Source organism: Ornithorhynchus anatinus, chromosome 3 (assembly GCF_004115215.2).
Source record: "Ornithorhynchus anatinus isolate Pmale09 chromosome 3, mOrnAna1.pri.v4, whole genome shotgun sequence".
NCBI lineage: Eukaryota > Metazoa > Chordata > Mammalia > Monotremata > Ornithorhynchidae > Ornithorhynchus > Ornithorhynchus anatinus.
Window position 1 is genome coordinate 120,107,062 of NC_041730.1, and position 27,463 is coordinate 120,134,524.

Below are 27,463 nucleotides of genomic sequence, written 5' to 3' on the forward strand. Positions count from 1 at the left end.
TGGGGTAGACACAGGGGAATCAGGTTGTCCCACGTGGGGCTCACAGTTAGTCCCCATTTTACAGATGAGGTAACTGAAGCACAGAGAAGTTAAGTGACTTGCCCACAGTCACACAGCGGACAAGTGGCAGAGCTGGGATTCAAACTCATGACCTCTGACTCCAAAGCCTGTGCTCTTTCCACTGAGCCACGCTGCTTCTCTAATAGGACAGATCCACTGATTGGCCCTCCATTTTGCACTGCTGAGGCACTTGGGAATATCCCCTTTAAACATTTTGCTACCCAATCCCAAGTCCCGCTTGTGTAAGAGATCTTATCACTCTGCACTCTCCCTAGCTCTAATTTAATGTCTGTGTCCCTACTGGATTGTAAGTTTCTCGAAGGTAGGGATAAATAGTAATGAATTCTCCCAAGTGTTCAATTCAGTTATCTCCATACAGTATGTGCGCAATAAATGCGAATGATTGATAGACCAACAGCAAGTTTCAGCTCCATCATAACTGCATAGAGCCTGTACAGTGGTGTGAGGAAAGGAGAGAACTGTCTATCCAAAACCACATCCTTTTTGTGGTTTCACTGAAAATGGAGGAGGAAACCATATGCCAGAAAAAGGGAAAGCAATGAGAAGGTCCTCAAATAGGAGTCAGTGGACAAGGAGAGGAGGACGACATGGGGGTGAAAAGAGGGGAGTGAAACAAAGGCAAGGGGAGAAGGGGAAGAAGACAAGAAAAGAAGGAAGAAGAGAGAAGGGGAATCTTCTTACTTCCACATGAACACAACAACAGTCACTCAGATCTTTGTTAACTTAGACTTTGCTGTTTTGAAATAGTTTGAGGTCAGTCCTGCAGGACACCCAGAAATTTTAATTTTCAAAGGTACACAGTTGTACCCCGGGAGTAAAATGTGGGTCAATAGCTACTCAGACTGGAGGCTCCCTCTACAGACTGTAAGCTCCTTGTCAGCAAGAAACCTGACTGCCAACTCTGTTGCACTGGACGTTCCCAAGTGCTTAGTACAGTGCTCTGCACACAGTAAGCGCTCATTAAATATCATTGATTGATACACTTTAAATACATTTAGAAATACGCAGTCTCCAGAATTTGCTATGACTGAATTTGTATTTTCTTGGACTGCTTTACTTGCGCATTCATTCATTCAATCAATCATATTTATTGAGTGCTTACTGTGTGCAGAGTACTGTACTAAGCACTTGGAAAGTACAATTCAGCTACAGATAGAGACAATCCCTACCCAACAACGGGCTTCAGTTGCATTTGTTATACCTTTACGCAGATTATTCCAATTGCATCCATGTTCTTCTACCACTAGCCTAAGCCAAAGGGCCATGATACACTGATTTACAGTGGGTGCACAGAGCTCCTAGGGCCACACTCTCACCTCTCCTGGCCTTCCTTCTTCTTAAGTCCATTATCATCACTGTGCAACAATGAATTAGGCAAAGCATAAATTCCAGGTACTTAAAACCCAGGTACCTCAGCAGGTACTCTTCTCCTTTAGCAATAGGCAAATTCTTGAATTGTGGAATCTTGAATTTATTTTCTACATATTTCTACATAGGCATGCGTTTGTCATCATGAGCTTTGTCGCTGTAGAGACAGAAGAGTCAAGTTGATGAAGGAGGCTTACATAGTTCTTGAAACTAGCAGTTAGAATGGACTCTTTGCTTTCAGCCCACTCGCCAAAGAAAACGGAGCTAGGAGAGAAGCTGGGAATTGCTCCAATCCAATATTTGAGCATCCCTGCTCAACCAAAGACTAAATTTAAATCAACCTAAAGCAGTCTTTTCCAGGTTTTGTTCTAATCTCTAGCAGTTCTGCAAACACAATTGAAAATTGGGAATTCAACTGATAACAAGGTATCAATTCAATAACAGTCCCTAATGTCACGAGCCCCCCGCCCCCTCGTACCAACCAGGACCTTCCTGGACCAGGGGAGCATCAGTGACACAAAGGAGAGTTCAAACCACACCTCTGATCACCAAGGTTAATGTGAAGAGTTTTTTTACTTAGTTTTTACCAACGTACAAGGGAGTACCACATATACACACTCACTCACTCCACTAAGGGTCCAATACCAATCTCTGGTCAAAACAGCCTGTTCTGCCAATGCTTCTTCTTTCTGCTTCCAAGTGCTGCTGCCTTCAAGTAGTGCTCTCCTGCTGCTTCAATATTTGCTCTTCTGCGCTGCCTCTGCTTCTTTGCATGCCTCCTTCTTGCTTCTGCATGTACCCCCAGATGTCCCCTCGCGATTCAAAGCTACTGCCTTTTATCTGCCTTGGGCGAGCAGCTATGGCTCTACACAGCAGTCATTGATTGGTCCAGACCCGAAAGGGGACAGAACAGGGAGAGAAAGCCACACCTCCCTCCACCCCCACCCCCGCAAGCCCACAATCACCTGCCTCAAGTAGAGCCCATCAGTGCCTTCACAAAGTCTCTCCCTTGTTGTTATTTACGGGATCACTGACAGTCATTGATAAGGCAGCTTGTTGTGGGCTCATCACAACTCGTGGCAGCAAAGTCAGCTGGTAAAAGATGCCTTCGCAACTGTCAGCCCCAAGTGAGATAAGGACTGGGTCCAAACCTGATTTGCTTGTATTCATCCCAGTGCTTAGTACAGTGTCTGGCACATAGGAAGCGCTTAACAAATACCATGATAATAATAATAAAAAATACGTGCTGCAGGGAATTCATAACAACATTATCATCAATTCCCTGCAGCACTGAATACACAGTGCTTCTTTATATTCTGCAATTAAAGGGAGGCTAAAATCTATGCAATAATTACTATCAATCAATAGTGTTTATTGGGCACTTACTGTGAACAAAGAACTTGAGTGAACAATACAGCCAAAACGGTAGGCATGATCCCTGCCCTTGAGAAATTTACCATGGCTCTACCATTGTAGAGTGAAGACATCAACATTAAAATAAAAACTGTAAGGGCAGAGGTTAAGGATATGTACAGAAGTGCTGGGTGGCTACAGGTAGGAGGAGTATCAAGTAGAGACCCAAGTACGTAGGCCATAGGCAGCATAGAAGGGAGGACGAAAAAAGCAGTCTGGAATAGATCAATGAAGACAGAATTAGGATTATAACCGATCAATCCTATTTACTGAACGTTTAAGTGCTGGGAGGCTAGGGGTAGGAGGAATATCAAATGGAAACTCAACTGCATAGGCAATATAGAAGGGAGGGCAAAAAAGGCAGTCTAGAGTAGATCAGTGAGGAAAGAGAGAATTAGAATTATAACCAATCAATCCTATTTATTGAACATTTACTGTGTATAGAGCACTATACTAAGCATTTGGGAGAGTACAATGTAAAAAAGTCAGTAGACACATTCCCTGCCCATTGATTCTGATAAATAAGACAGATAATGCAGTTTTTACAGTGCAAATATTGTCTTAATGCTTTAAAACTACAGTATGTACAAATCTGCTCTGGCTGATACTTTTTCCTTACTTTAATTCTTATTACTAGCACTTAATACCTATATAGTCCCCTTATACTAATACTTATACTAGTTTGTTATTTTTCCTAAGTGCTTTCAAATAAACAGTTACATTTTACTCCCAGAAGGGAAGGGCAATTTCAGTTTTGAAGAACTATTTCCCTTTTGTAAAGCAGGAATGAATGATTTGCCCCAGGTTACCAGTCTACCAGTGACAGAGCTTGGACTAGAACCCAGATGACGGAGTAGTAATGATATTAACTGAACATGCACCGGTACAATGAACTTTCCAGAGCCCTCAATAAAGGACAATGACACACCAAAAAATGTATCCTGCCCACAGTCTCTCAATCTTATTTATTGAGCTCTTACTGTGTGCAGAGCACTGTATTAGTGCTTGGGAGAGTGCAATATAAAAGAGTTGGTAGATGTGTTCCCTGCCTACAAGAAATTTACACTCTAATAGGGGGGACAGACACAGAAATATTTACAAACAGAGTAATTCCTGACTTCTAAACCAGTCTTCTTCCCTCTAGGCATGCCACCCACTACCAATATGCTAATCAGGAATATTTACTGAGGGCTTACTGTGTGCAGAGGACTGTACTAAACGTTTGGGAGAATACAATGCAACAGAGTTAGGCGACCTGTTTCCTGCCCACAGTGAGGTTACAGTCTAGAGGGGGAGATAGACTAATATAAGTAGACTAAATTACAGATATGTTCCTAAGTGCTATGGGTTTGAGGGAGGGATAAATAAAGGGTGCAAATCCAAGATGAAGGGAGTGGAAGAGGAGGAAATGAGGCCTGAGTCGGGGAAGTCCTCTCGGAGGAAATGTGCTTTTAATAAGGGTTTGAAGGTGAAAAAAATGAACGTCTGCCAGACATTCATTCATTCATATTTATTGAGCACTTACTTTATGCAGAGCACTGTACAGACATGAAAAGGGAGGGAGTTCCAGGCCAGAGGCAGAACACAGCTGAGGAATCGGTGTCAAAATAGACGAGATCGAAGTACAGTGAGTAAGCTGGCTTTAGAGGCGGCATTAGTCGGAAATGAGGGAGGTATGGTAGGAGAGGGAAAGATGACTGAGTGCTAGGAAGCCTTTAAGGAATTTGTTTGATGTGGAGGTAAATGAGCAACAAATGGATATTCTTGAAGAGCAGAGAAACGTGAACTAAACATTTTTGTAGAAAAATGATCTGAGCAGCGGAGTGAGGTATGGACTAAAGTGGGGAGAGACAGGAGAGAGGGAGATCAGAGGAGGATGATGCAGTAACCAAGGCAGGCTAGCATAAATACCTCGATCAACATTTGTAGCAGTTTGGATGGAGAGCAAAGGGCAGATTTTAGCAATGTTGAGAAGGTAGAACCGACAGGATTTGGTGACAGATTGAATATGTAGTTGAATGAGAGAGATGAGTCAAGGATAATGCCAAGGTTATAGGACTGTGAGTCAGGGAGGATGGTGGGGCTGTCTGCAGTGATGGAAAAGTCACAGGGAGGACAGTGTCTGGGCGAGAATAGAGGAGCTCTGTTTTGGGAATGTTAAATTGAGGTGTCCTGAAGGCAGGAGGAAATGTGAGACTGCAGAGAAGGAGAGAGGATCAGTGCTGGAGTTGTAGATTGGGGAATCATCCACACACAGATGGTAGTTAAAGCTATGGGAGTATATGAGTTATTTCTCCAGTACCTCTTTTGCCTCTCCAAATGACCTAAGTTTTTATTTTAAGCTGCTTCAGTTGATATTTCAGGCTATCTTTTAACTCTAGATGAACTTCTCAGAATGTTCTGCTCTCAGTTGTCTTGACTCAATTTGATTTTTTTTATAGCATTTGTGTTAAGTGCTTACTATGAGCCAGTCACTGTACTAAGTGCTGGGATGCTAATCAGGTAGGACACAGTCCCTGTCCCACGTGGGGCTCACAGTCTTAATCCCCATTTTACAGATGAGTTAAAAGATGAGTTAACTAAGGCACAGTGAAGTGAAATGCCAAAGGTGACAAGTGGCAGAGCCGGGATTAGAATGCAGGTCCTTCTGACTCCCAGGCCCATGGTCTTTCCACTACACCATGCTCCTTCTCACTAAGTCACATTGCTTCTCAAATTTTTATATGAGAAATATGAGAAATTATTTCTCATATTTTCCCCTGTATGTTCATCGTCCTTGTACACAGTGCTTTCAAAAACACTTATTGATAGTTACATTCTTAGTGAATACTAGATGTAAATGCATCTAGCATCTTGAAGTTCAGTCCCTTTTTATAGTAATACAATCTTGACACTTCTCATATAACATGCCAATATTTTTCATTTAACTTTGTCAATCTTAGCCAACTGTCTAAGAAAACTAGGAGGATGGCTGTTATGTAAGTGTTTTTTGTATTTTCTCAACACTCTGATAGAATTACATAACCTCACGCTCAGTTTCATTTCCAGATTTGTTAGAAGCCTAATTTTGATTTTCTTCCCAACGAAGCCTCCAGGTGTGATGACATTAACTGCAATGCCAAATCACTGAACCTTTGGTCTTTCCTAATATCCTCTTAATTATTCACCTAATTTTTGCTCACCTATAGAATGCAGGTGACCTCGGCTGGAAGTGACATAGCAATGATCATTTGCATTCCCTCAAACAGGCTGGTGAGTAGATGAAAGTGATAACACAAAGGACGAATTTGCTGGAGCTTAGGTTTCTGTCACAGTTACTTATACCCTTCATTTTACCTGCACACCAGTTTATCAGCATTTCCAAAAGTTATATTGCAGTTTCTTTTCAAATGCTAGAAAAATAATAAAAAGTGATACAGACATCTGGAGTACTGTAGCCTAACCAAACTAGAGGCAAAGAGGATAGATCATGGGCCTGGGCGTAAGAAGGTCATGGGTTCTAATCCCAGCTCTGCCACTTGTCTGCTCTGTGACCTTGGGCACATCACTTCACTGGGCCTCAGTTACCTCACCTGTAAAATGGGGATTGAGGCTGTGCGCCCCATCTGGGACAGGAACTGTGTCCAATCCAATTTGCTTGTATCAACCCCAGTGTTTAGTACAGTGCCTGGCACATAGTAAACACTTAACAAATGCCACAATTATTATTATTACTGCCAATGGTGAAATTCACTGATAGGTGCTTGTGTGGCCATAAAGGCCAATGTGAGATGCACAATCCCAAATACACTGTGCTGTGTGTGACAGTATAATTTAAACTCAAAATGAATGTAACCAGGATGAATTGATTGTATTACCAGCTCTAAAACAAGAGGTTTGTGTTGAGACTGTAACAGGCTAAAACCCTGCATTAAGGCAAACGGGTGCTATAAAACTCCCCAATTCCAGTGCATGCCCACAAGCCATTTCTTATGACATCATAAGCACCCTGCATAGCAACAGGCCAGTGTTGTCAGACAAAGGGTTCCCTAGCAATGCTCTAATCAAAAGATATGACAGAAATAAATGCATCCACATCTGGAAATTCAATCCTTACCTATGACACAAATTACTTTATGCAATGAACTAAATCATTTGAGAATTTTTTTGTGTGTGGTATTTAAGTGTGGACTACATGTAAGACATTGTACTAAGCACTGGGGTAGATTCAAGACAAAATCCCTTTCCCACACAGGGCTAGCAGTCTTAATCCCCATTTTACAAATGAGGTAACTAAGTCACGAACAAGTAAAGTGAGTTGCCCAAGGCACAGAGAAATAAAGTGAGTTGCCTATGTCCACCCAGCAGACAAATGGAAGAACCAGGATTAAAATGGAGGTCCTTCTGACTCTGGAAAAACTGCTTCTTTTGACTAAATTCATGTTATACCATCACAATCTCTAAATCTGTAAAATGAAACAAAAATAAAGACATCATTAAAAAAACAAAAATATCTCATATCCATGAATATACCATCTTGACTTCCTATGGCCAGGAACAATAATTTTTATCTAAAGAATGACCTCTACTCTATAATTATAATTGCTAACCTAACAAAGCCCTTTATTTATATTCAGTTTTTTTTAAAAAAATTACAAATTTAGCTGTCTGTTTCTGTCCCCACAGGTCTTTGCCACGTTTGTTTTTGATCATTTCTGCAAAACACTGGACTCGGGTGGAGAATGCCATATGTTCTGTACCCTTAGCAGAAAAACAAGGAACCACTGATATTAATATGTGAGCATGAGTTTCGAACTAGTAGAGCTCTCAATTACAGATCCTGTTCTGCTTTAAGTTATTTAAAACTTTATCTCATAATATGCTTAATGGAGCCTATGGATTATGAATTGAGGTATCAAAAACTGAGAAGCAGTGTGGCCTAGTGAAAAGAGTAAGGGCCTGTGAGTCAGAGGATCTGGGGTCTGCTTCCAGTTCTGCCATTTGCCTGCTGGGTGATCCTGGGCAAGTCACTTAACATCTCTGGGCCTCAGATCCTCAACTGGAAAATGGGGATTCCAATATCTGGTCTCCCTCCTACTTAGACTGTGTGAGCCCCACGTGGGAAAGGGACTGTGTCCAACCTGATAAACTTGTATCTTTCCTAGTGCTTAGTACAATGCTTGCCATACAGTAAGAGTTTAAATACCACTAAGAAAAAAATTCCATTGCTGACTTCTTTTGAGCACAAGATTTAAAGTCACAGATATCCGTAATGCAATATTTGGTTGCTTAGTTATTTTCCAATTACAAAAAAGGGCTGACTTCCAATTTAGTTCTTGAAAACTGAAAACAGGCTGATCCTGCCAATTTCTGCAATAATCTGAAGCAGCTGGAACTTTGATCTGACTGACACCAAAAAAAAAAAAAAAAAAAAAGGCCATCCAAGACTGGAGTTCAGGGTTAAACTGTTAAACTACTGTGCTCCTTCCTCACCCTTCCTCCCCCGCTTCAAACTGATCCAACTACATGACCTTGAACAGAAGGGTTAAGAAGCAGCAGCATAGCGCAGTGGATAGAACATGAGCCTGGGAGTTAGAACATCATGGGTTCTAATCCCGGCTCTGTCACTTGTCTACTATGTGACCTTGGGCAACTCACTTCACTCCCTACTCCTCAGTTATCTCATCTGTAAAATGGGGATTGATTCTTTGAGCCCCATGTAATAATAATAATGTTGGTATTTGTTAAGCGCTTACTATGTGCCGAGCACTGTTCTAAGCGCTGGGGTAGACATAGGGGAATCAGGTTGTCCCACGTGGGGCTCACAGTCTTAATTCCCATTTTACAGATGAGGGAACTGAGGCACAGAGAAGTTAAGTGACTTGCCCACAGTCACACAGCCGACAAGTGGCAGAGCTGGGATTCGAACTCATGAGCCCTGACTCCAAAGCCCATGCTCTTTCCACTGAGCCACAGGGACTGTGTCCAACATGATTACCTTGTATCTACCTCAGCACTCAGTAAAGTGCCTGGAATTTAGTAAGTGCTTAACACACTCCACATCCTTCTAGCCTAGAACTCCTTCACCCTTCATATATGCCAGACCACTAGTCTCCCCACCTACAGAGCCTTATTAGAGAAGCACCCTAGCGTAGTGGATAAAGCATGGGGTTGGGAGTCAGGAGGTCATGAGTTCTAATTCTGGCTCCACTACTTGTCTGCTGAATGACCTTGGGCAAATCACTTCACTTCTCCATGCCTCAGTTACCTCATCTGTAAAATGGAGATGGAGAATGTGAGCCCCTCTTACGCCAGGGATTGTGTCCAAACCGATTTGCTTGCATCTACCCCCACACTTATTACAGTGCATGGCACAAAGTGCTTAATACCATAATTAAGGGAAGTAGCCTGGCCTAGTGAATAAAGCATGGACCTGGGAGTCAGAAGGTCATGGATTCTAATCCCAACTCTGCCACATGTCTGCTGCATGGCCTTGGAAGGCACTTCACTTCTCTGTGCCTTAGTTATCTCATCTGTAAAATGGGGAGAGACTGCAAACCCCACATGGGACAGGGACTCTGTCCATCGCAATTCACTTGTATCCACCCCAATGCTTAGTACAGTGCATGGCACCCAGTAAGTACTTAATACCAGAATTATTATTATTAGTACTATTAAGGTACTATTAGTACTATCTCCTCCAAGAGACCTTCCCTGATTAAGCCCTCTTTTCCAAAACTCCCTCTCCCTTCTACCTTATCTGTACCTGGATCTATGACCAGATAACCCCAACTACACAACACTTACATTCATTTGTATAAATTACACATTATAATTTTTTTTATTTATACTAACCTCTGTCTCTTGCTTTAAACTGTAAACTCATTGTGGCAGGGATCTTCTCTACCAACTCTGTTGTACTGTACTCTTCCAAGCGCTTAGTACAGTACTCTGCATACAGCACTCAAATACCATTGGGTCTAGTCCCGGCTAGACTACTGTGTCAGCCTTCTCTCCGACCTCCCTTCCTCCTCTCTCGCCCCGCTCTGGTCTATTCTTCACTCCGCTGCCCGGCTCATCTTCCTGCAGAAACGATCTGGGCATGTCACTCCCCTTCTTAAACAACTCCAGTGGTTGCCTATCGACCTCCGCTCCAAACAAAGACTCCTCACTCTAGGCTTCAAGGCTCTCTATCACCTTGCCCCTTCCTACCTCTCCTCCCTTCTCTCTTTCCACCGCCCACCCCGCACGCTCCGCTCCTCTGCCGCCCACCTCCTCACCGTCCCTCAGTCTCGCCTATCCCGCCGTCGACCCCTGGGTCACGTCCTCCCGCGGTCCTGGAACGCCCTCCCTCCTCACCTCCGCCAAACTGATTCTCTTTCCCTCTTCAAAACCTTACTTAAAAATCACCTCCTCCAAGAGGCGTTCCCAGACTGAGCTCCTCTTCCCCCTCTACTCCCTCTGCCATCCCCCCTTTACCTCTCCGCAGCTAAAGCCTCATTTTCCCCTTTTCCCTCTGCTCCTCCACCTCTCCCTTCCCATCCCCACAGCACCGTACTCGCCCGCTCAACTGTATATATTTTCGTTACCCTATTTATTTTGTTAATGAATTGTACATCGCCTTGATTCTATTTAGTTGCCATTGTTTTTACGAGATGTTCTTCCTCTTGACGCTGTTTAGTGCCATTGTTCTCGTCTGTCCGTCTCCCCCGATTAGACTGTAAGCCCGTCAAACAGCAGGGACTGTCTCTATCTGTTGCCGACTTGTTCATCCCAAGCGCTTAGTACAGTGCTCTGCACATAGTAAGCGCTCAATAAATACTATTGAATGAATTATGACTAATAAATACTATAAGCGAAAAAAAGAAGGCTTCCATTTAACACGATGTTTTTCCTGTCCTTCATCAACTGCCGCAGGAGAATGACAGGCAGGACTCCCTCCTTGAACAACCATCTGGTCAATATAAAAGATAGATCCTGTGAAACTTAATCCCAGCTCTGCTGTTTGCCTGCTGTGTGATCTTGGGCAAGTCATTTCACTTCTCTGTTACCTCAGCTGATCTGCAGAATAGGGATTAAGATTGTGAGCCCCATGAGGGACATGGACTGTGTCTAACTTGATAAGCTTGTATCTGTCCCACTGTTTAGTACAGCACCTGGCACATAGTAAGTACTTTACAAATACCATTAAACAAAAAACCCAAACAACCTTATGCCCCTGAGTGCTCTTTCTTGCAGGTAGCAAGGTGGCCCAGGCATTTTCTCAGCAATATACTAGTTGCCAAAACTAGGGAGAGGATCACAAATCACTGCAGAAACTGATGAAAATCATGGCACAGGTGGAACTACCTTCTGGATGCTTCAAACTGCTTAAAGTGTTAATCTGAATTGGAGGCACAGAAGTGTATCTGTATTATTATTTATTAGGAGAAAGAACTAGCCTCTGCCAGACTGGATAGGTGCTGTACTTTTTTTTATGTTATCTGTTGTTAAGCCCTTAGAATGAACACACTGTTCTCTTCTCCAGACTCCCTGTAATTCATTCAATCGTATTTATTGATCACTTAGGTTTGCAGAGCACTGTACTCTGCACTTGGGAGAATATAATGCAACAATAAACAGAGGCATTCCTTGCCCCCCCTCCTCCTTGCTTCTCTTGCCATTTTCCTCCTTTCTATTCCTCCAACTCATCTGTTGCCTGACTCTTCCTCTCTCCATTAACCTGTCATACTTCTTCAATCCTGCCACTCCCTACTTACTGGTACTTCTGCACCACTATTCCCCTTGCTACTCTTATCTTCTCCACATTCTCCCTTGATAGTTTTTGCTTTTGTCTCTACTGGGGTTTTCTTTTTGGTTACCTTACAGCCATTCTCTTTGTTTTCTTTACTACTACTCACCCTACTCACTGATGACCTCTTGTCCACGTCCTACCTCTGGCCTGGAATGACCTCCCTCTTCCCCTCTGATAGACCACCAATCTGCCCACCTTCAAAGCCTTATTAAAAGTACACCTCCTGCAAGAGGACTTCCCCAACTAAGCCCTCTTCTCCCACTCCCTTCCAAATAGCCTTTTCACTTGGATTTGCACCCTTTATTCACCCCTCCCTCAGCCCCTAAGCACCTATGTACATATCCTGATTCTATTTAGTTGCCACCTGATTCTATTTAGTTGCCACTGTTTTTATGAGATGTTCTTCCCCTTGACACTATTTATTGCCATTGTTATTGTCTGCCTGTCTCCCCCGATTAGACTGTAAGCCCGTCAAAGGGCAGGGATTGTCTCTATCTGTTGTCGACTTGTACATTCCAAGCGATTAGTACAATGCTCTGCATAGTAAGCACTCAATAAATACTATTGAATGAATATCCATAATGCACTTATGTCTGTCTCTCCCACTAGACTATAAGCCCACTGTGGGCAGGGAACATGATCTCCCAACTTCCTGTCTCTCCCTGCTTCACTATATACTTCTCTCTGCTGCCTATCTTTTTATAGCAATGCTTTGGACATATCACTCCCCTCCTCAAAAGTCTCCAGCGGTTGCCTATCAACCTTCGCATGAAGCAAAAACTCCTCACTATTGGCTTCAAAGCTCTCCATCTCCTTGCCCCTCCTACACCTGCCTTCTCTCCTATAGCCCAGCCCGCACACTCCGCTCCTCTGCTGCTAACCACCTCACTGTGCCTCATTCTCATCTGTCCCGCCGTCAACCCCTGGCCCACATCCTACCTCTGGCCTGAAATGCCCTCCCTCCTCACATCCGCCAAACTAGCACACTTGCCCCCTTGAAAGCTCAACTGAAAGCACACCTCCTCCAGGAGGCCTTCCCAGACTAAGCCCCCCTTTTTCCTCTGCTTCCCCTCCTTTCCCTATTGCCCCGACCCACTCCCCTTACTCTATCCCCACTCCCCACCCCAAAGCACTTATATATATATGTAAATATAATTCTATTTACTTTTATTAATGATGTCTATATAACTTTAATTCTATTTATTTATAATGATGCTACTGGTGTCTGTTTACTTGATTTGATGTCTGTCTCCCCCGTTCTAGACTGTGAGCCCGTTGTGGGCAGAAATCGTCTCTGTTGCTGAATTGTACTTCCCAAGCACTTAGTACAGTGCTCTGCACACAGTCGGCCCCCAAATACAATTGAATGAATGAATGTCCAACACTTGGTAGACCGTACTCTCCCAAGCGCTTAGTACAGTGCTCACCCACAGTTAAGAGCTTAATACCATGTATTGATTGATCTTCTTCCCTTCTTTCACTCTGCCAGTCACTCTCCCAATTCCTTTTTCATTATTTCTCTCTACCCACTTCCTACCAGTGACAGTCATAGGAATAACAACAATAATAATAATGGCATTTGTTAAATGCTTACTCTGTACCAGGCACTGTTCTAAGTGCGGGGTAGATAATCGAATTGGACAAAGTCCCTGTCCCACATAGGCTCACAGTCTTAATCCCTATTTTACAGATGAGGTTAACTGAGGCACGGAGAAGTGAAGTGACTTGCCTAAGGCCAAACAGCAGACAAGTGAAGGAATGGGGATTAAAACCATAAACCTCTGACTCCCAGGCCCATGCTCTATCCACTACACCATGCCGCTTATTCCCATGAGAGGCAGGGCTGCCACAGTGGTGGCATAGAAGAGAGAGCAGCTAGCCATTGCTATCCCTTCCAAAAGAAAACTGCAGGGAAATTGCCAAGTCACAAACCAATATTTGGATTGGGGAATTTTCCCCAAAACACAAGCTCTGAAGCTTCAGGCTAATCCCCAGGAACAGTATATACAGCTGTCCTTTGTACTCTTCTAAAAGGTGCTACGTACAGTGCTCGGCACTGAGGAAATGCTCAATAAATACCATTGATTGATGCCAGTGGAGGTGAAATTCAGCTGTGTGTGCACAAGTAGCTGGAACCAAGGCCAATATAGGACTTCCAGGCTCCACCAGAGCGTGCACACATACAAAGACTATCCTTGTTTTGTCTGCAGTGGCTGGCCCTCTACTTGCTTTTCTCTTCTGGTCTCATGATCTTTTCAAAGCTTTTGGCCCAAGACAGCCACACCCAGGAACAACAGAGCCAGCTGGAAAGACATTCACTCTCAAACCAGCCCCCTGGCTGTATTTCCCTCTGGTCTCTCCCCAATCCATCCCCTCACTCCCCAGCAGTGCGGCGTAGTGGATACAGCACCGGCCTGGGAGTCAGAAGGTCATGGGTTCTAATCCCAGCTCTGCCACTTGTCTGCTGTGTGACCTTTGGCAAGTCACTTCGCTTCTCTGTCCCTCAGTTACCTCATCTGTGAAATGGGGAATAAGACTGTGAGGCCCATGTGGGTCAGGGACTGTGTCCAACCCAATCTGCTTGTATCCACCCCAGCACTTGGCACAAGTACAGTGCCTGGCACATAGTAAGTGCTTAACAAATACCATAATTATTATTATTCTTATTATTAAATCCAACAAAGTCCCCAATTAATTTCTTAGAACACTGAACCATATATAAGCCAATCAACAAACTCTAGCACTTGGGAGTTTGCTTTTACCCATTCTCAGCACTCAATTGAGTGTATCCATCAATGGTATTTAATGAACACCTGTGGGCATGGGCAGAGTACTGTACTAAGTGGGAGAGTATAATCCAGCAAAGTTGGCAGAAGTGTTCCCGGCCCACATGCTTATTCAGTTATTCACTGAGACCACTCTAACAGTAAATAGCTTTATCTTTGTCTCCCCTGTTAGAGTGTAAGCTTCTTATGGGAAGGGAACATGCCACTCACTTTATTCAGTACTTCCCAAGTACCTAGTACAATGCAATGCCCTAAATGGACATTCAATAAGTTCGACTATTATGATATCCTCAGGGCCAAGGAATTCTTCTCTGGGACAAGACAGGAGTGACTTTGAAAGAGTTTTGAAGATGGAGAGAGCAGAGGTCTTCCAGATCTGAGGGGAGGAAGGAGTTACTGGCAGGAGGGGAAGGCATGAGAGACCAAAGTGAGGTAGAGGGAATAGGATAGCTTGGGAGGAATTAAGAGTGGAAACTGGGGAGAAATGAGAGAAGACTAGACTGTAAACTCCTTGTGGGCAGGGAATGTCTACCACATCTGTTTTCTGCACTCTTGCAAGCACTCAGAACAGTGTTCTGCACAAAGTAAGCACTCAATAAATACCACTGACTGATTTAGTGTACTACATGCTCTACCACGCCATCTATTTGACAGCCAGACCACTAAGGGGGCCCAGGTTTTACTGAAAAATGGGGAGCAGGGGAGGAAGAGAGCACACAGGATTATTATTTATATAATATACACACAATGTTAGTTTTCAAGTTCTAATGTGGGTTTTGTGCAGGGCATTCAACTGTTAAAATCCTTCCGTTATTTTTTTTTAGAGGAGGAACTAAGTTTTGCAATATTCATACAAAGGGTTTTTCACAGCAGTGGGTTTTGGTTACTCAGATAGCCATTCGAAGCCTCATGGCAATGCCCTGTTCTGGAGCCCATCCAATCAATTCTCGGCAATCTACCAACCTCTCACTTCAGGGACACTCTTATTCCCTCCCTTGCATACAAAGTTAATTAGAAGTTGGGTGCTATTAGGAGACCCAAAAACAGGCCAACTGCTTTCCCTACCACTACTCGAAATACAGATAATGTACTAGAGAAGCAGCGTGGCTCAGTGGAAAGAGCACGGGCTTTAGAGTCAGGGCTCATGAGTTCGAATCCCAGCTCTGCCACTTGTCGGCTGTGTGACTGTGGGCAAGTCACTTAACTTCTCTGTGCCTCAGTTCCCTCATCTGTAAAATGGGGATTAAGACTGTGAGCCCCACGTGGGACAACCTGATTCCCCTATGTCTACCGCAGCGCTTAGAACAGTGCTCGGCACATAGTAAGCACTTAACAAATACCAACATAATTATTATTATTATTACTAATCAATTATTCGACCCTATTCTCCCTTATTTTAAAGAGCAAATCCAGTCCTATGCTTAGGGCAAAGATGCAAGTCTACACCAAAACCACAATGTCTAGTTCACAAAACCTGAAGCCAATATAAACCAAAGAGCTAGATCTTACCTAATCTTCAGAATGTGGGAGAAAATTAAAATATATATATGTATAGTTAATCGATTTCTTCACTTTTAAAAAAAAATCTAATTCACAGGCTTTCCTTTTCATTCTATTGGACCTTTTTAATATTCAATCTCCAATATCATTACAGGTGGATTTGGTCTTAACTTTTCGTTTTTTTCCCTGCAACAGGCGATGCTATCACCAAACCCCTTGTGGTTGCCAATAGTTTGTACTTGGGAAGTGAGAGTCTCCTTTGACAATAGCGTACAAGCTGGATCTAGGCAACGGGAGGGCAGCAAGCCACTTCTCTTCTCAAGTACCTTCACCACCCTAATCCCACAACAGGAGCTTTGGGATAATCATAGTGCCCCGGCTCCTGTTGCTGTGGGGCATAGTGGGGATTTTTCCCCATTTTCCAGCCTACTCATTCACTATCTACAAGTGTCCCTTCCAAGATGCACCCACACTGCCTACGGCCCTGGAGGACAATGAGAATTCATGATCTCTAGCAATGGCCTGGCTGGAGGTGACGTCAGCATCTCGGCAGCAGGGGAAGACTTTCCAGCATGATGAAGGGGGGCTCGTGGAGTTGAGATCTGGGTGCATCTTGTTTCGGAGAGAGCTTCCTTCATCTCCACAGGAACTGACAAGGGAATGATTTCACAGTCAATCTGCAGGGGTCTTGGAGTGCAATACCCTCCTCTGGAATGACACCCCCTCACCTGCATATTCTGTGCACTAATGCTCCTAATGTTTTCCAACTCTGCTCTGCCTACTTGGGCAGGGGACAAGTGTGCATTTTTGTTGTTCTTTGGGGTTCTTCTGGTTTTTGCAATAAATTGAAAAAGCTCCCCTCGCCAACCCGAACTAAAAAAATAATTTACCGAATGAGTGAAGGATAGACTGTTCTGTGACCACTGAATCCACCCTCACAGTGCTTGCCGCTGGTCGTGACCCAGGAGACCGGGTGAGAAAGTGTGGCTGGCAAAAACAATCGGCATTACTGCAAAAACAACTCCACTGCCCACCCTGCTGATGGTAGGACATATGCCTTTTTTCCTTTAATTTAGTGGGGTCTGTGCAATGCTCGACTGAAGGGCAGGGCACCAGAAAAGATGCATTACTAGCTTTTCACAGAGTGTGAAAGAGAATTTCTCTCAAAGATGCTCACACTCAAGGACATATTTTCACGATTAGTGATATCTTCTCTACACCAGAAGACAATCCTGGACTTTTCTTGGCTAAAACTGCAGATTTTGTGACCTAATCATATTGTATGGGAAGTAGCGTTGCCTAGTGGATACAGCATGGCCGGGGAGTCAAAAGAACGCAGGTTCTAATCGCAGCTCTGCCACTTGTCTGCTGTGTGACCTTGGGCAAATCACTTGACTTCTCTGTGACTCAGTTACCTCATCTGTAAAATGGGGATGAAAACTGAGCCCCATGTGGGACAGGGACTGTGTCCAACTTAAATTGACTTGAATCTACCCAGTGCTTAGAACAGTGCTTGACACACACAGTAAGTGCCTAACAAATGCCATCATTAATTACATCTTTCCCTTCATCACCTATGGAAACAATCAGCATAGTAATTAAGCCCCTACACTGTGCAGACCCTATATTAAGCACTCAGGAACTTACAGTAATAGGTAGATACAATCCTGCCCCTCATGGAGCTTACAATTTATGTAAATAGCTTTAAATTATTTATATTAATGTCTGTCTCCCCTTCTAGACTAAGTCCATTAGAGGCAGGGAACACATCTCCCAACTCTGTTGTATTATATTCTCCCAATCTCTTAGAACAGCAATCTGCACATAGTAAGTACTCAGTAAATAGCATTGATTGATTTAATGGAGAAATCAGAACCATGATGATTTCATAAGGAGAAGAAAGAAAATGCAGAGAGGCAAATAAATCAGTGCTTAAACTTCAGTGTAGGTAAATCGCTAAGTGTTACCCACAGCTGTGCGTACTTAAGTGCTGAAGTGGCAGTTGGGTGGATGGGACCTGGGTTGGTAACCTTTCAGGAGGCTTTGAAGCCGATTTTGAAATAGGAGGAAGCTGAAGGCACAGAGAAAGCCTGAACAAAGGACCAGAGAGGGCCAGTGAGAAGACTGGCGTGGGAAGAATGAAGAATATGGGCTGAGGAGTAGCAGAAGAGGAAAGAGATTTAAGAAGAAAGCCGATGAAGCCTCTTGAAGCTTATTCATTCACTTGCATTTATTGAGCACTTACTGTGTGCAGAGCACTGTACTAAGTGCTTGGAAAGTACAATTCAGTAACAGATAGAGACAATCCCTACCCAACAACAGGCTCACAGAAGGAGGAGACAGAAACAAATCAAAACAAATAGATAAGCATCAATAGCATCAAAATAGATACATAAAATTATAGATATATACACATCATTAATAAAATAAATAGAATAATAAATATTTACAAATATATACAAGTGCTGTGGGGTGGGGATGGGGGTAGAGCAGAGGGAGGGAGTAGGGGTGATGGGGAGGAGAAGCAGAGGAAAAGGGGGGTTCAGTCTGGGAAGGCCTCCTGGAAGAGGTGTACTCTCAGTAAGGCTTTGAAGGGGGAAAGAGCTAGTTTGGCAGATAATAATGTTGGTATTTGTTAAGCACTTACTATGTGCTGAGCACTCTTCTAAGTGCTGGGGTAGACACAGGGGAATCAGGTTGTCCCACGTTGGGCTCACAGTCTTAATCCCCATTTTACAGATGAGGTAACTGAGGCACCGAGAAGTTAAGTGACTTGCCCAAAGTCACACAGCTGACAAGTGGCCGAGCAGATGTGAAGAGGGAGGGCATTCCAGGCCAGAGATAGGATGTGGGCCGGGCATTGACAGTGGGACAGGCGAGACCGAGGCAGAGTGAGGTAGTTAGCAGCAGAGGAGCAGATTGTGCGGGCTGGGCTGTAGGAGAGAAGGGAGGTGAGGTAGGAGGCAGCAAGGTGATGGAGAGCTTTGAAGCCAATAGTGAGGAGTTTTTGCTTGATGTGAAGGATGATAAGCAACCACTGGAGATTTTTGAGGGGGGTGACACACTCTGGGGTTTCTTTCCCAGTGTCCTGTACGGTACATTATAGAAACAAAACCTAGGAGTAAAACAAAAGTTGTCCCTTCACTCCCTACCTTATTTCCCTCCCTAGTGCAAGCTCTGTACGCTTGAGTCCTCATCCCTTAAGCATTAGGTATTGACAACATCCCCTATCTGAATAGCACATACATACATGTCTTTATGCTCAGCTGCTTCCTCTACTTGTACTTCATTTTAAAGCCTGTTTAACTCTGCTGGATTGTAAACTCCTAAAGGGCAGGGATCATAATAATAATTAATTATGGTATTTGTCTATGAACTCTCTTATACTCTCCCCAAGTGCTCGGTACAGTACTCTGCCCAAAGTAAGTGCTCAATAAATACCACGGAGTGATGGAAGAATATCCATACCGTGACTTCAAACTTTTGCAGAAAAAATGTTTGGCTATTTATCTGAACTCACCACATCACCACAGAAAAATATTCTGTTAAATCCAGAATAAGCTCTAAAAGGAAAACTTACTTGGGACAAGAATTAAGTTAAGACTATATAGCATTTTTCAAAAACTCAATCCTGCAATCTTAAAATATTCTTTCACTTGGAGGAAACATTTTCCAGAGAAGGATAACTGATTTCTACTCTACATGCCATCATTAACTGCTTAATGGTCAATCTGTACTCCATTTTCATTCTTAAAGAGCTTTTGAAATGTATTTACCCAAGGTATTAGATAAAGAAAAATGTATTTAAATAATGGCTCTTTCAGTATAGTGCACATCAATTATTCTTCCGAAGGTAGTACCCCTTCCAATTTTCTGAAGTCACCATGCCTCATCTGGTGTCCACCCCTAAGCTACCTTCTCTTAAAGCACAAATCGATGCTCTTGACAACATCTTCTCCATTAACCTTAACTCCCTCATTCTCCTGGCCACCCACCAATCTCATACCACTAACTAGGAGAAGTAGCATGGCCTAGGGAATAGAGCACAGGCCTGAGAGTGAGAAGACCTGAGTTCTAATCCATGTTCTGCCACTTGTCTGCTGTATGACCTTGGACAAGTCAACTCGCTTCTCTGTGCTAGTTACCTCATCTGTAAAGTGAGGATTAAGCGCCATATGGGACATGGACTTTGTCCAGCCTGATTACTTTGTATCTACTCCAGCCTTTAGTACAATGCCTGGTACACAATAAGCGCTTACATGCCACTAATGAAAAATAGAAAACCAACAACCCTGGATTACATCCACAATATGCTTCTTCCACTCATATGCATGAGCTGCAGAATGCTGTTGGTGGAAATCCAGACACCTGACCGGCCTCACCCATTTCATATTCCTCCTCATCTTCTTGCATTCTGGCCTCTTCCCCTAACAACACCACTTCTCTTTCTTTATTAATTCCCATACCCACTGCCTGCATGACCTATTAACTCCCTCCTCTAACCCCACGTCCCACTAGCCCCACATCTCTTGGGCCACATATTTTATTGTTAAAATTGAAACCATCGGAAAAAGTGTGGCTCAGTGGAAAGAGCATGGGCTTTGGAGTCAGAGGTCATGAGTTCGAATCCCGGCTCTGCCACTTGTCAGCTGTGCGACTGTGGGCAAGTCACTTAACTTCTCTGTGCTTCAGTTACCTCATCTGTAAAATGGGGATTAACTGTGAGCCTCACGTGGAACAACCCGATTAACCTGTACCTACCCCAGCACTTAGAACAGTGCTCTGCACATAGTAAGCGCTTAACAAATACCAACATTATTATTATCTCCCTAAAATCTCCCTGGCTCTCACACTCACACTCTTCCAGTGAGTTGCACTTTCAGATCCCAACCACTGAGATTAAAAGGAGATACTATTTTAGGGAAATCATAAAAATCAAACAGACTTGCTTAGGTGCTTAAACAAAAAGCAGGTATCCAATATCAAGGAATTGATTATAGATAGTAATAATACACCATTTTCTAAATTAACTAGTATGTAATAGCCAATGTATTGGCTAATGAGCTTAGGTTGAGCTTGGCTAATGAGCTTAGGTTGAGCTTAATATTGAGTAGCAAGCTTCAGAAGAGCTTAAATTGTCCCATCTATAAAATGGGAATAAGGTCTACTTTTCACTGTGTCACACTGATAGCAAGGACAAACTGGGATCTCTGATGTGATGTGAGAAGCAGCATGACTCAGTGGAAAGAGCATGGGCTTGGGAGTCAGAGGTCATGGGTTCTAATCCCAGCTCTGCCACTTAGCTGTGTGACTTTGGGCAAGTCACGTAACTTCTCTGTGCCTCAGTTCCCTCATCTGTAAAATGGGGATTAAGACTGTGAGCCTCACTTGGGACAACCTGATCACCTTGTATCCCCCCCACCCACCAGCCCTTAGAACAGTGCTTTGCACATAGTAAGGATTTAACAAATACCATTATTGTTATATGACAACATTTTGAAAATAAATACAAAGTATAACAGCAGTTCTTCCCACAGAGGGCTATGTAAGCATCATATCTGACAGATAATTACTTTCCCCACCTTAAAAGCCTTCCCTAAGCCCTCATTTCTTCTTCAGCCACTCCCTTCTGCCTCTCCCTCAGCCCCACAACACTTACATACATATCCTTAATTACTTCATGTATATAAACATCTGTCTCCTCTAGACGGTAAGCTCGTTGCAGGCAGGGAACACATCTACTAACTCTGTTACACTGTACTTTCCCAAATGCTTAGCACAGTGCTCTGCACCCAGACCACTATTGGGCAGGGATTGCCTCTGTTGCCAAATTGTACATTCCAAGTGCTTAGTGAAGTGAAGCACTCAGAGAAGCAGCGTGGCTTAGTGGAAAGAGTCTGGGCTTGGGAGTCAGAGGTCATGAGTTCAAATCCTAGCTCTGCCACTTGTCAGCTGTGTGACTGTGGGCAAGTCACTTCACTGCTCTGTGCCTCAGTTACCTCATCTGAAAAATGGGGATTAACTGTGAGCCTCACGTGGGACAACCTGATGACCCTGTATCTACCCCAGCACTTAGAACAGTGCTCTGCACATAGTAAGCGCTTAACAAATACCAACATTACCAACAATACCAACATTATTATTATACTATAAATACTATTGAATTAATGAATGAATATTAGTGCAGTGCTCTGCACACAGTAAGCGCTCAATAAATATGAATAAATATGATTGATTCCTAGTGCACTATGTACACAGAAGATATTATTTCCTACAATCAAGTCACCCTTGGATTGTAGTGCTGAAGCTGTGCATATACTTCATAATGATAGCAGTCAACTTGGTTCCCACTGGATGGTTTGGAGCAGCAGTCTTAGAAGTTGACTGAAAAAATAAATATGCTTAATAAATGATTGAATGAACGAATGAAAAGGGGATGTGGACTTGGGTCAATGGAACCTGCAGAAAGCCCCAGTCTGGAACTTCTATCGCAAATGATTAACAATGAAACAACAATCTGTCAAACATCAACAAATCCAATCAGATAAATGCAAGTCACTAGGAGTCTATCAATCTAGTCCCATCATTAATCCTTTAAGTTCAAAATAAATGCCTCCATAGGCCCCATTAGTCCAGCCTGTCAAAGCAAGAAATAGAGAGAGGAAGCCTATAAAGAGTTGTTAAGGTCCAGGATTTCTTGCAAAATCAAAATGAAAGTTTCTAAACTGCATTCAAAATTCTGATAATTCAGGGACCACAAACCAAAGTTTCGAGAACACAGTGAGGAAACTATAGCTGTTCTAAAATAAAAAACTTGAAAAGACATGAAAGAATTCGCCTCTTTGGTAGAGTCTTAAGAACCTAACTAAAAAAAATTTCTCAAAGTTCGTTACTTTCTTAATTATTCATCACATTCATTTTCGGCAAATTTCTTAAGTTTTAAATATCAGTGAACACTTACCTATCCAGGAAATCCTTGTCCACCACGGCGGATATGTCGAGAAGAGGATTTCCCATTCCAAAAAGAACATTTTCACTGGGGGGGAAAAAAGCACAAAACAAAACACCAATTTGAAAATATACAAGATGGTTGAAAACAAAGCTGAAATACCTATATAAAATACAATGAAATTTTCACAACTGCAAGAGTCCACATAATCGTTGAAATAAAAGTCTCATTTTTCAATCATACAAAAGGAAGTTCAACTCAAATGTCACAAAAGCGGTTAATCAATCAATGATATTACTTTAGTGCCTTCTGTGTGCACTGCATTGTACTAAGTTTTAAACTAATAGGGTGAGTGTCGGGTGCTTCATAGGGAATGGATTTGTGAATGCCTGTGTTTTTCAGGGGAGGAAGAGGGTAGAGAGGGGGAAAACAGACTGCTCTTTGTCCAAGTCCATGAATATCAAGAAGCAATGTGGCCTAGTAAAAAAGCACAGGCCTGGGAGTCAGAGATCTAACCTGGATCTGCCATTTACCTACTGTGTGACCTTGGGCACTTAACTTCTCTATGACTCAATTCCCTCATCTGCCAAATGAGGATTCAATCCCTCTTCTCCCTCCTAGACTATAAATCCCATTTGGGTTCTCATTATCTTGTATCTACCCCAGTACTTAGTAATAATAATAATAATACTGTTGGTATTTGTTAAGCACTTACTATGGGCAGAGCACTGTTCTAAGCGCTGGGGAGATACAGGGTAATCAGGTTGTCCCAGGTGGGGCTCACAGTCTTAATCCCCATTTTACAGATGAGGTAACTGAGGCACAGAGAAGTTAAATGACTTGCCCATAGTCACACAGCTGGCAAGTGGCCGAGCCGGGATCCGAACCCATGACCTTTAAGTCCATGCTCTTTCCACTAAGCCACGCTGCTTCTCTGTACAGGGCTTGACACAAACATTTAATTCACCACTAATTCATCCAAACTGCTACCATGTTAATTCAAACATTTATTCTATCCAGCGTTGATTACTGTATCAGCTTCCCTGCTAACTTCCCTGCCTCCTGTCTCTCCCCACTCCAGTCCATACTGCAGTGGTTGCCCACCACCTCCACATCTGTTGCAGAATTGTACATTCCAAGCAATTAGTACAGTACTCTGCACACAGTAAGAGCTCAATAAATACAATTGAATGAATAAATTCAATTACTATGCCAAACTCCTTATCAGTTTTAAAGCATTCAATCACCTTGCCCCCTCCTACCTCAACTCATTCCTCTCTTACAACCCAGCCCTCACACTTCTCTCCTACAATGCCAACTTACTGTACCTCGATCTCAACCCATCCTGCTGCTGACCTCTCTCCCACATCCTGCTTTGGCCTCCCTCTTCATGTCCAACAATTATTCTCTCCCACTTCAAAGTCTTACTGAAGGTACATCTCCTCCAACTGGCCTTCCCTGACTGACCTCTCTTTTCCTTTTTTTCTCCCATTCCCTTCTGCGTCACCCTGACTTGCTCCCTTTGTTCAATAAATACGAATGATGGACTGATTAATAAATAATTATTATTAACAGCGAAGTTTCACCAGACTAACCAGTCTCTGATGATCCTGCCTGAAAGTGGAGAGGACCTCAGGAGAAAAGCCCAGGATGGCTCTTTCTTGGGTGAAGACAATTCATTCATTCATTCAATTGTATTTATTGAGCGTTTACTGTGAGCAGAGCACTGTACTAAGTGCTTGGGAAAGTACAATACAACAATAAACAATAACATTCCCTACCCACAATGAGCTTACAGTCTAGACAGGAAGAGACAGACATCAAAACAAATAACAGATATGTACATAAGTGCTATGGGCTGGGAGGGGGGAAGAGCAAAGAGAGCAAGTCAGGGTGAAGCAGATGAGAGTGGGAGACGGGGAATAGTGGGGCTTAGTCTGGGAAGCCCTCTTGGAAGAGATGGGGCTTCAATAAGACTTTGAAGAAGGGGAGAGTAATTGTCGGATTTGAGGAGGGAGGGCGTTCCAGGCCAGAGGCAGGATATGGGCTAGGGGTTGGCAGCGAGAGGGAGGCACAGTGAGAAGTGACTACAGAACCCAAATACAGCAGGGTGCTGCTGTGGAGCTCATATATTAATCAGCAGTGGGAGCCTCTCTGGATCAGAGGTGCCTTGCCTAGGACACTGAGTATGGTTGACCGGGGAAGGGGATGCTCTCTTGCCTCCAGCATTCTCTGCTTGCTGCCATCAGAGACTGTCTGCATGGGAAATTTGCTTCTTTCCAGCATGGCCGAGTGGAGAGAGTCTGGGCCTGGGAGTCAAAAGGACCTGGGTTCTAAACCTGGCTCTGCCACTTGCCTGCTGTGTGACCTAGGGTAAGTCTCTTAATCCTTCTAGACTGGTCAGCTGCCTTCTACACTGTGACTCACCCCCTTTTCCTTGAAACATTAGTATCCAATCTTGACTTTACTGGCAGTGTTTTCCTCATGGTTCTCCTCCTCCTCCTATGACCACTCCTCAGTGTATTTCACAGGCTCCTCTTCTGTCTCCCGCCCCTTAACTGTGGGGGTCCCTTCAAGGATCAGTTGTGATTCTCTTGGAGAACTCACTCACTCCCAGGGGGTAACCTGCCATTTCTATGTAGATGATTCCCAAATCTAAATCCCCAGCCCTGCCTGATCTTTCTCCTCCTCTGTAGTCTATTATTTCCTACTGCCTTCAGGACAATTCCACCTGGCTGTCCCACCATCTAAATGTAATCAAAACAGAACTCCTCATCTTGCACCCAAATCCGGTCCTCTGCCTGTCTTTCCCTTCATTGTAGATAACACCACCATCTCACAAGCCCTTGGCAGTCCTCTGCACACAGTAAATGATCAATAAATACCACTGAATGAACGAAATTCTCATTCAAACGACATTCTCATTCAAATCCTCTTGGTTCTACCTTCACAGTATTGCTAAAATCTGCACTTTCCTCTCCATCCACACTACTATGCCAATCCAAAGACTTATCCTAACTCACATTGACTACTGCATCAGCCTCCTCATTGACCTCCCTGAATCCTGTTTCTTCCCCACTCTATTCCATAATTCAATCTGCTGCATGGATCATTTTTCTAAGAAAAGCTGTCTTGAACTCCCTCTCCCTTCGTATCCGACACACCATCACACTCTCCACCTTCAAAGTATCACATCTCCTCCAAAAGGCCTTTCCCAACTAAGCCCTCATTTCCACTTTTCCCACTCCCTTCTGTGTCACCCTTGCACTTAGATTTCCTCCTTTTATACACCCCATCCTCAACTCCTCAGTACTTATGTACATATCCTTAATTTACATTAATGTCTGTCTCTCCCTCTATACTGTAAGCTTCTTGTGGGCAGGGAACATGTCTACCAACTCTGTCATATTGTAATCAATCAATTGTATTTATCCAGTGCTTACTGTGTGCAGAGAACTGCACTAAGCACTGGGGAGAGGTACAATGTAACAACGTAACAGCTGGTAGACACATTCCCTGTCTACAGCCAGCTATTCTCCCAAGCACTTAGTATGATGCTATGCACACAGTAAGCGCTCAATAAATACTATGAATTGATTCGATCTACATCTCCCCACTCCTCAAGAACCTCCAAAGGTTGCCCCTCCACCTCAAATGAGGACCTCCTTACTATGGGCTTTCAAGCACTCAATCAGCTTGCCCCCTCATCTTACTTCACTGACTTTCTACTACAACCCAGCCCACAGTTCACTCCTCTAATGCCAACTTGGTCCCTATACTTCAGTCTCATCTATCTTGCCACCAATTCCTTGCCCACATCCTCCCTCTGGCTCTCTCTCCACCTCCCTATTCAACCGACCCTCACTCTCCACACCTTTAAAGGCTTATTTAAATCATCTCTTCCAAGAGGTCTTTTCCGATTAAGTCCTCTTTTCCCCTATTCCCTTTCCCTTGTGTCACTTAGGCACTTGGAACTGTACCCTTTAAGCACTTGATATTCACCCCACCCTTAGCCCATAGCATTATATACCCATAATTTATTTCTATTAATGCCTGTCTCCCTCTCTAGACTGAAAGCTCCCTGTGGGCAGGGAACTGTTTACCAATTGTTATAGTGTACTCAAACACTTAGTACAGTGCTCTGCATACAGTAGATGCCTAATAAATACCATTGATTACTATTGAGGCCTAACAAAGCCACCCTGTTAAACAAGGTCAACAACAAAAAATAATGAAAAAGAAAAGAAAGAACTTCTAGTCCTAGGTCTAAGACTAGAACTGGGGCAAGCGATTTAGATCTTCTGTGACTCAGTTTCCGCATCAGCAAAATGGGGATTCGTTACCTGTTCCCCTTCCTATTTAAACTTGGAGGCCCACATCGGGCAGGAGCTGGGTCTGAATTGATTAGCTTGTATCTGTCCTTCAGTAAAGTATGCACATAAGTGCTACTGTGGTTGTGTAAGTATAAAATGTTTACTTAGCAAAGGTAATAATAACCATAATGGTATTAATCACCTTTTGTGCCAAGCACTGTGCTGAGTGATGGGGTTGATACAAGATAATCAAATTGGACATAATCCCTGACCTCCTCGA

General features: G+C 43.4%; 1 protein-coding gene across 2 annotated transcripts in view; it reads right to left on the reverse strand.

The window, feature by feature from the left end:
* The window catches only part of ADK (adenosine kinase), a 505,307-nt gene that overhangs the window by 441,213 nt on the left and 36,631 nt on the right, over positions 1-27,463 (reverse strand). For both annotated transcript variants that reach the window (XM_029060396.1, XM_029060395.2), the window contains exon 2: positions 22,883-22,957. In XM_029060396.1, coding sequence (XP_028916229.1) covers positions 22,883-22,957 — 75 coding nt within the window. The remainder of the gene's footprint in view (positions 1-22,882; positions 22,958-27,463) is intronic.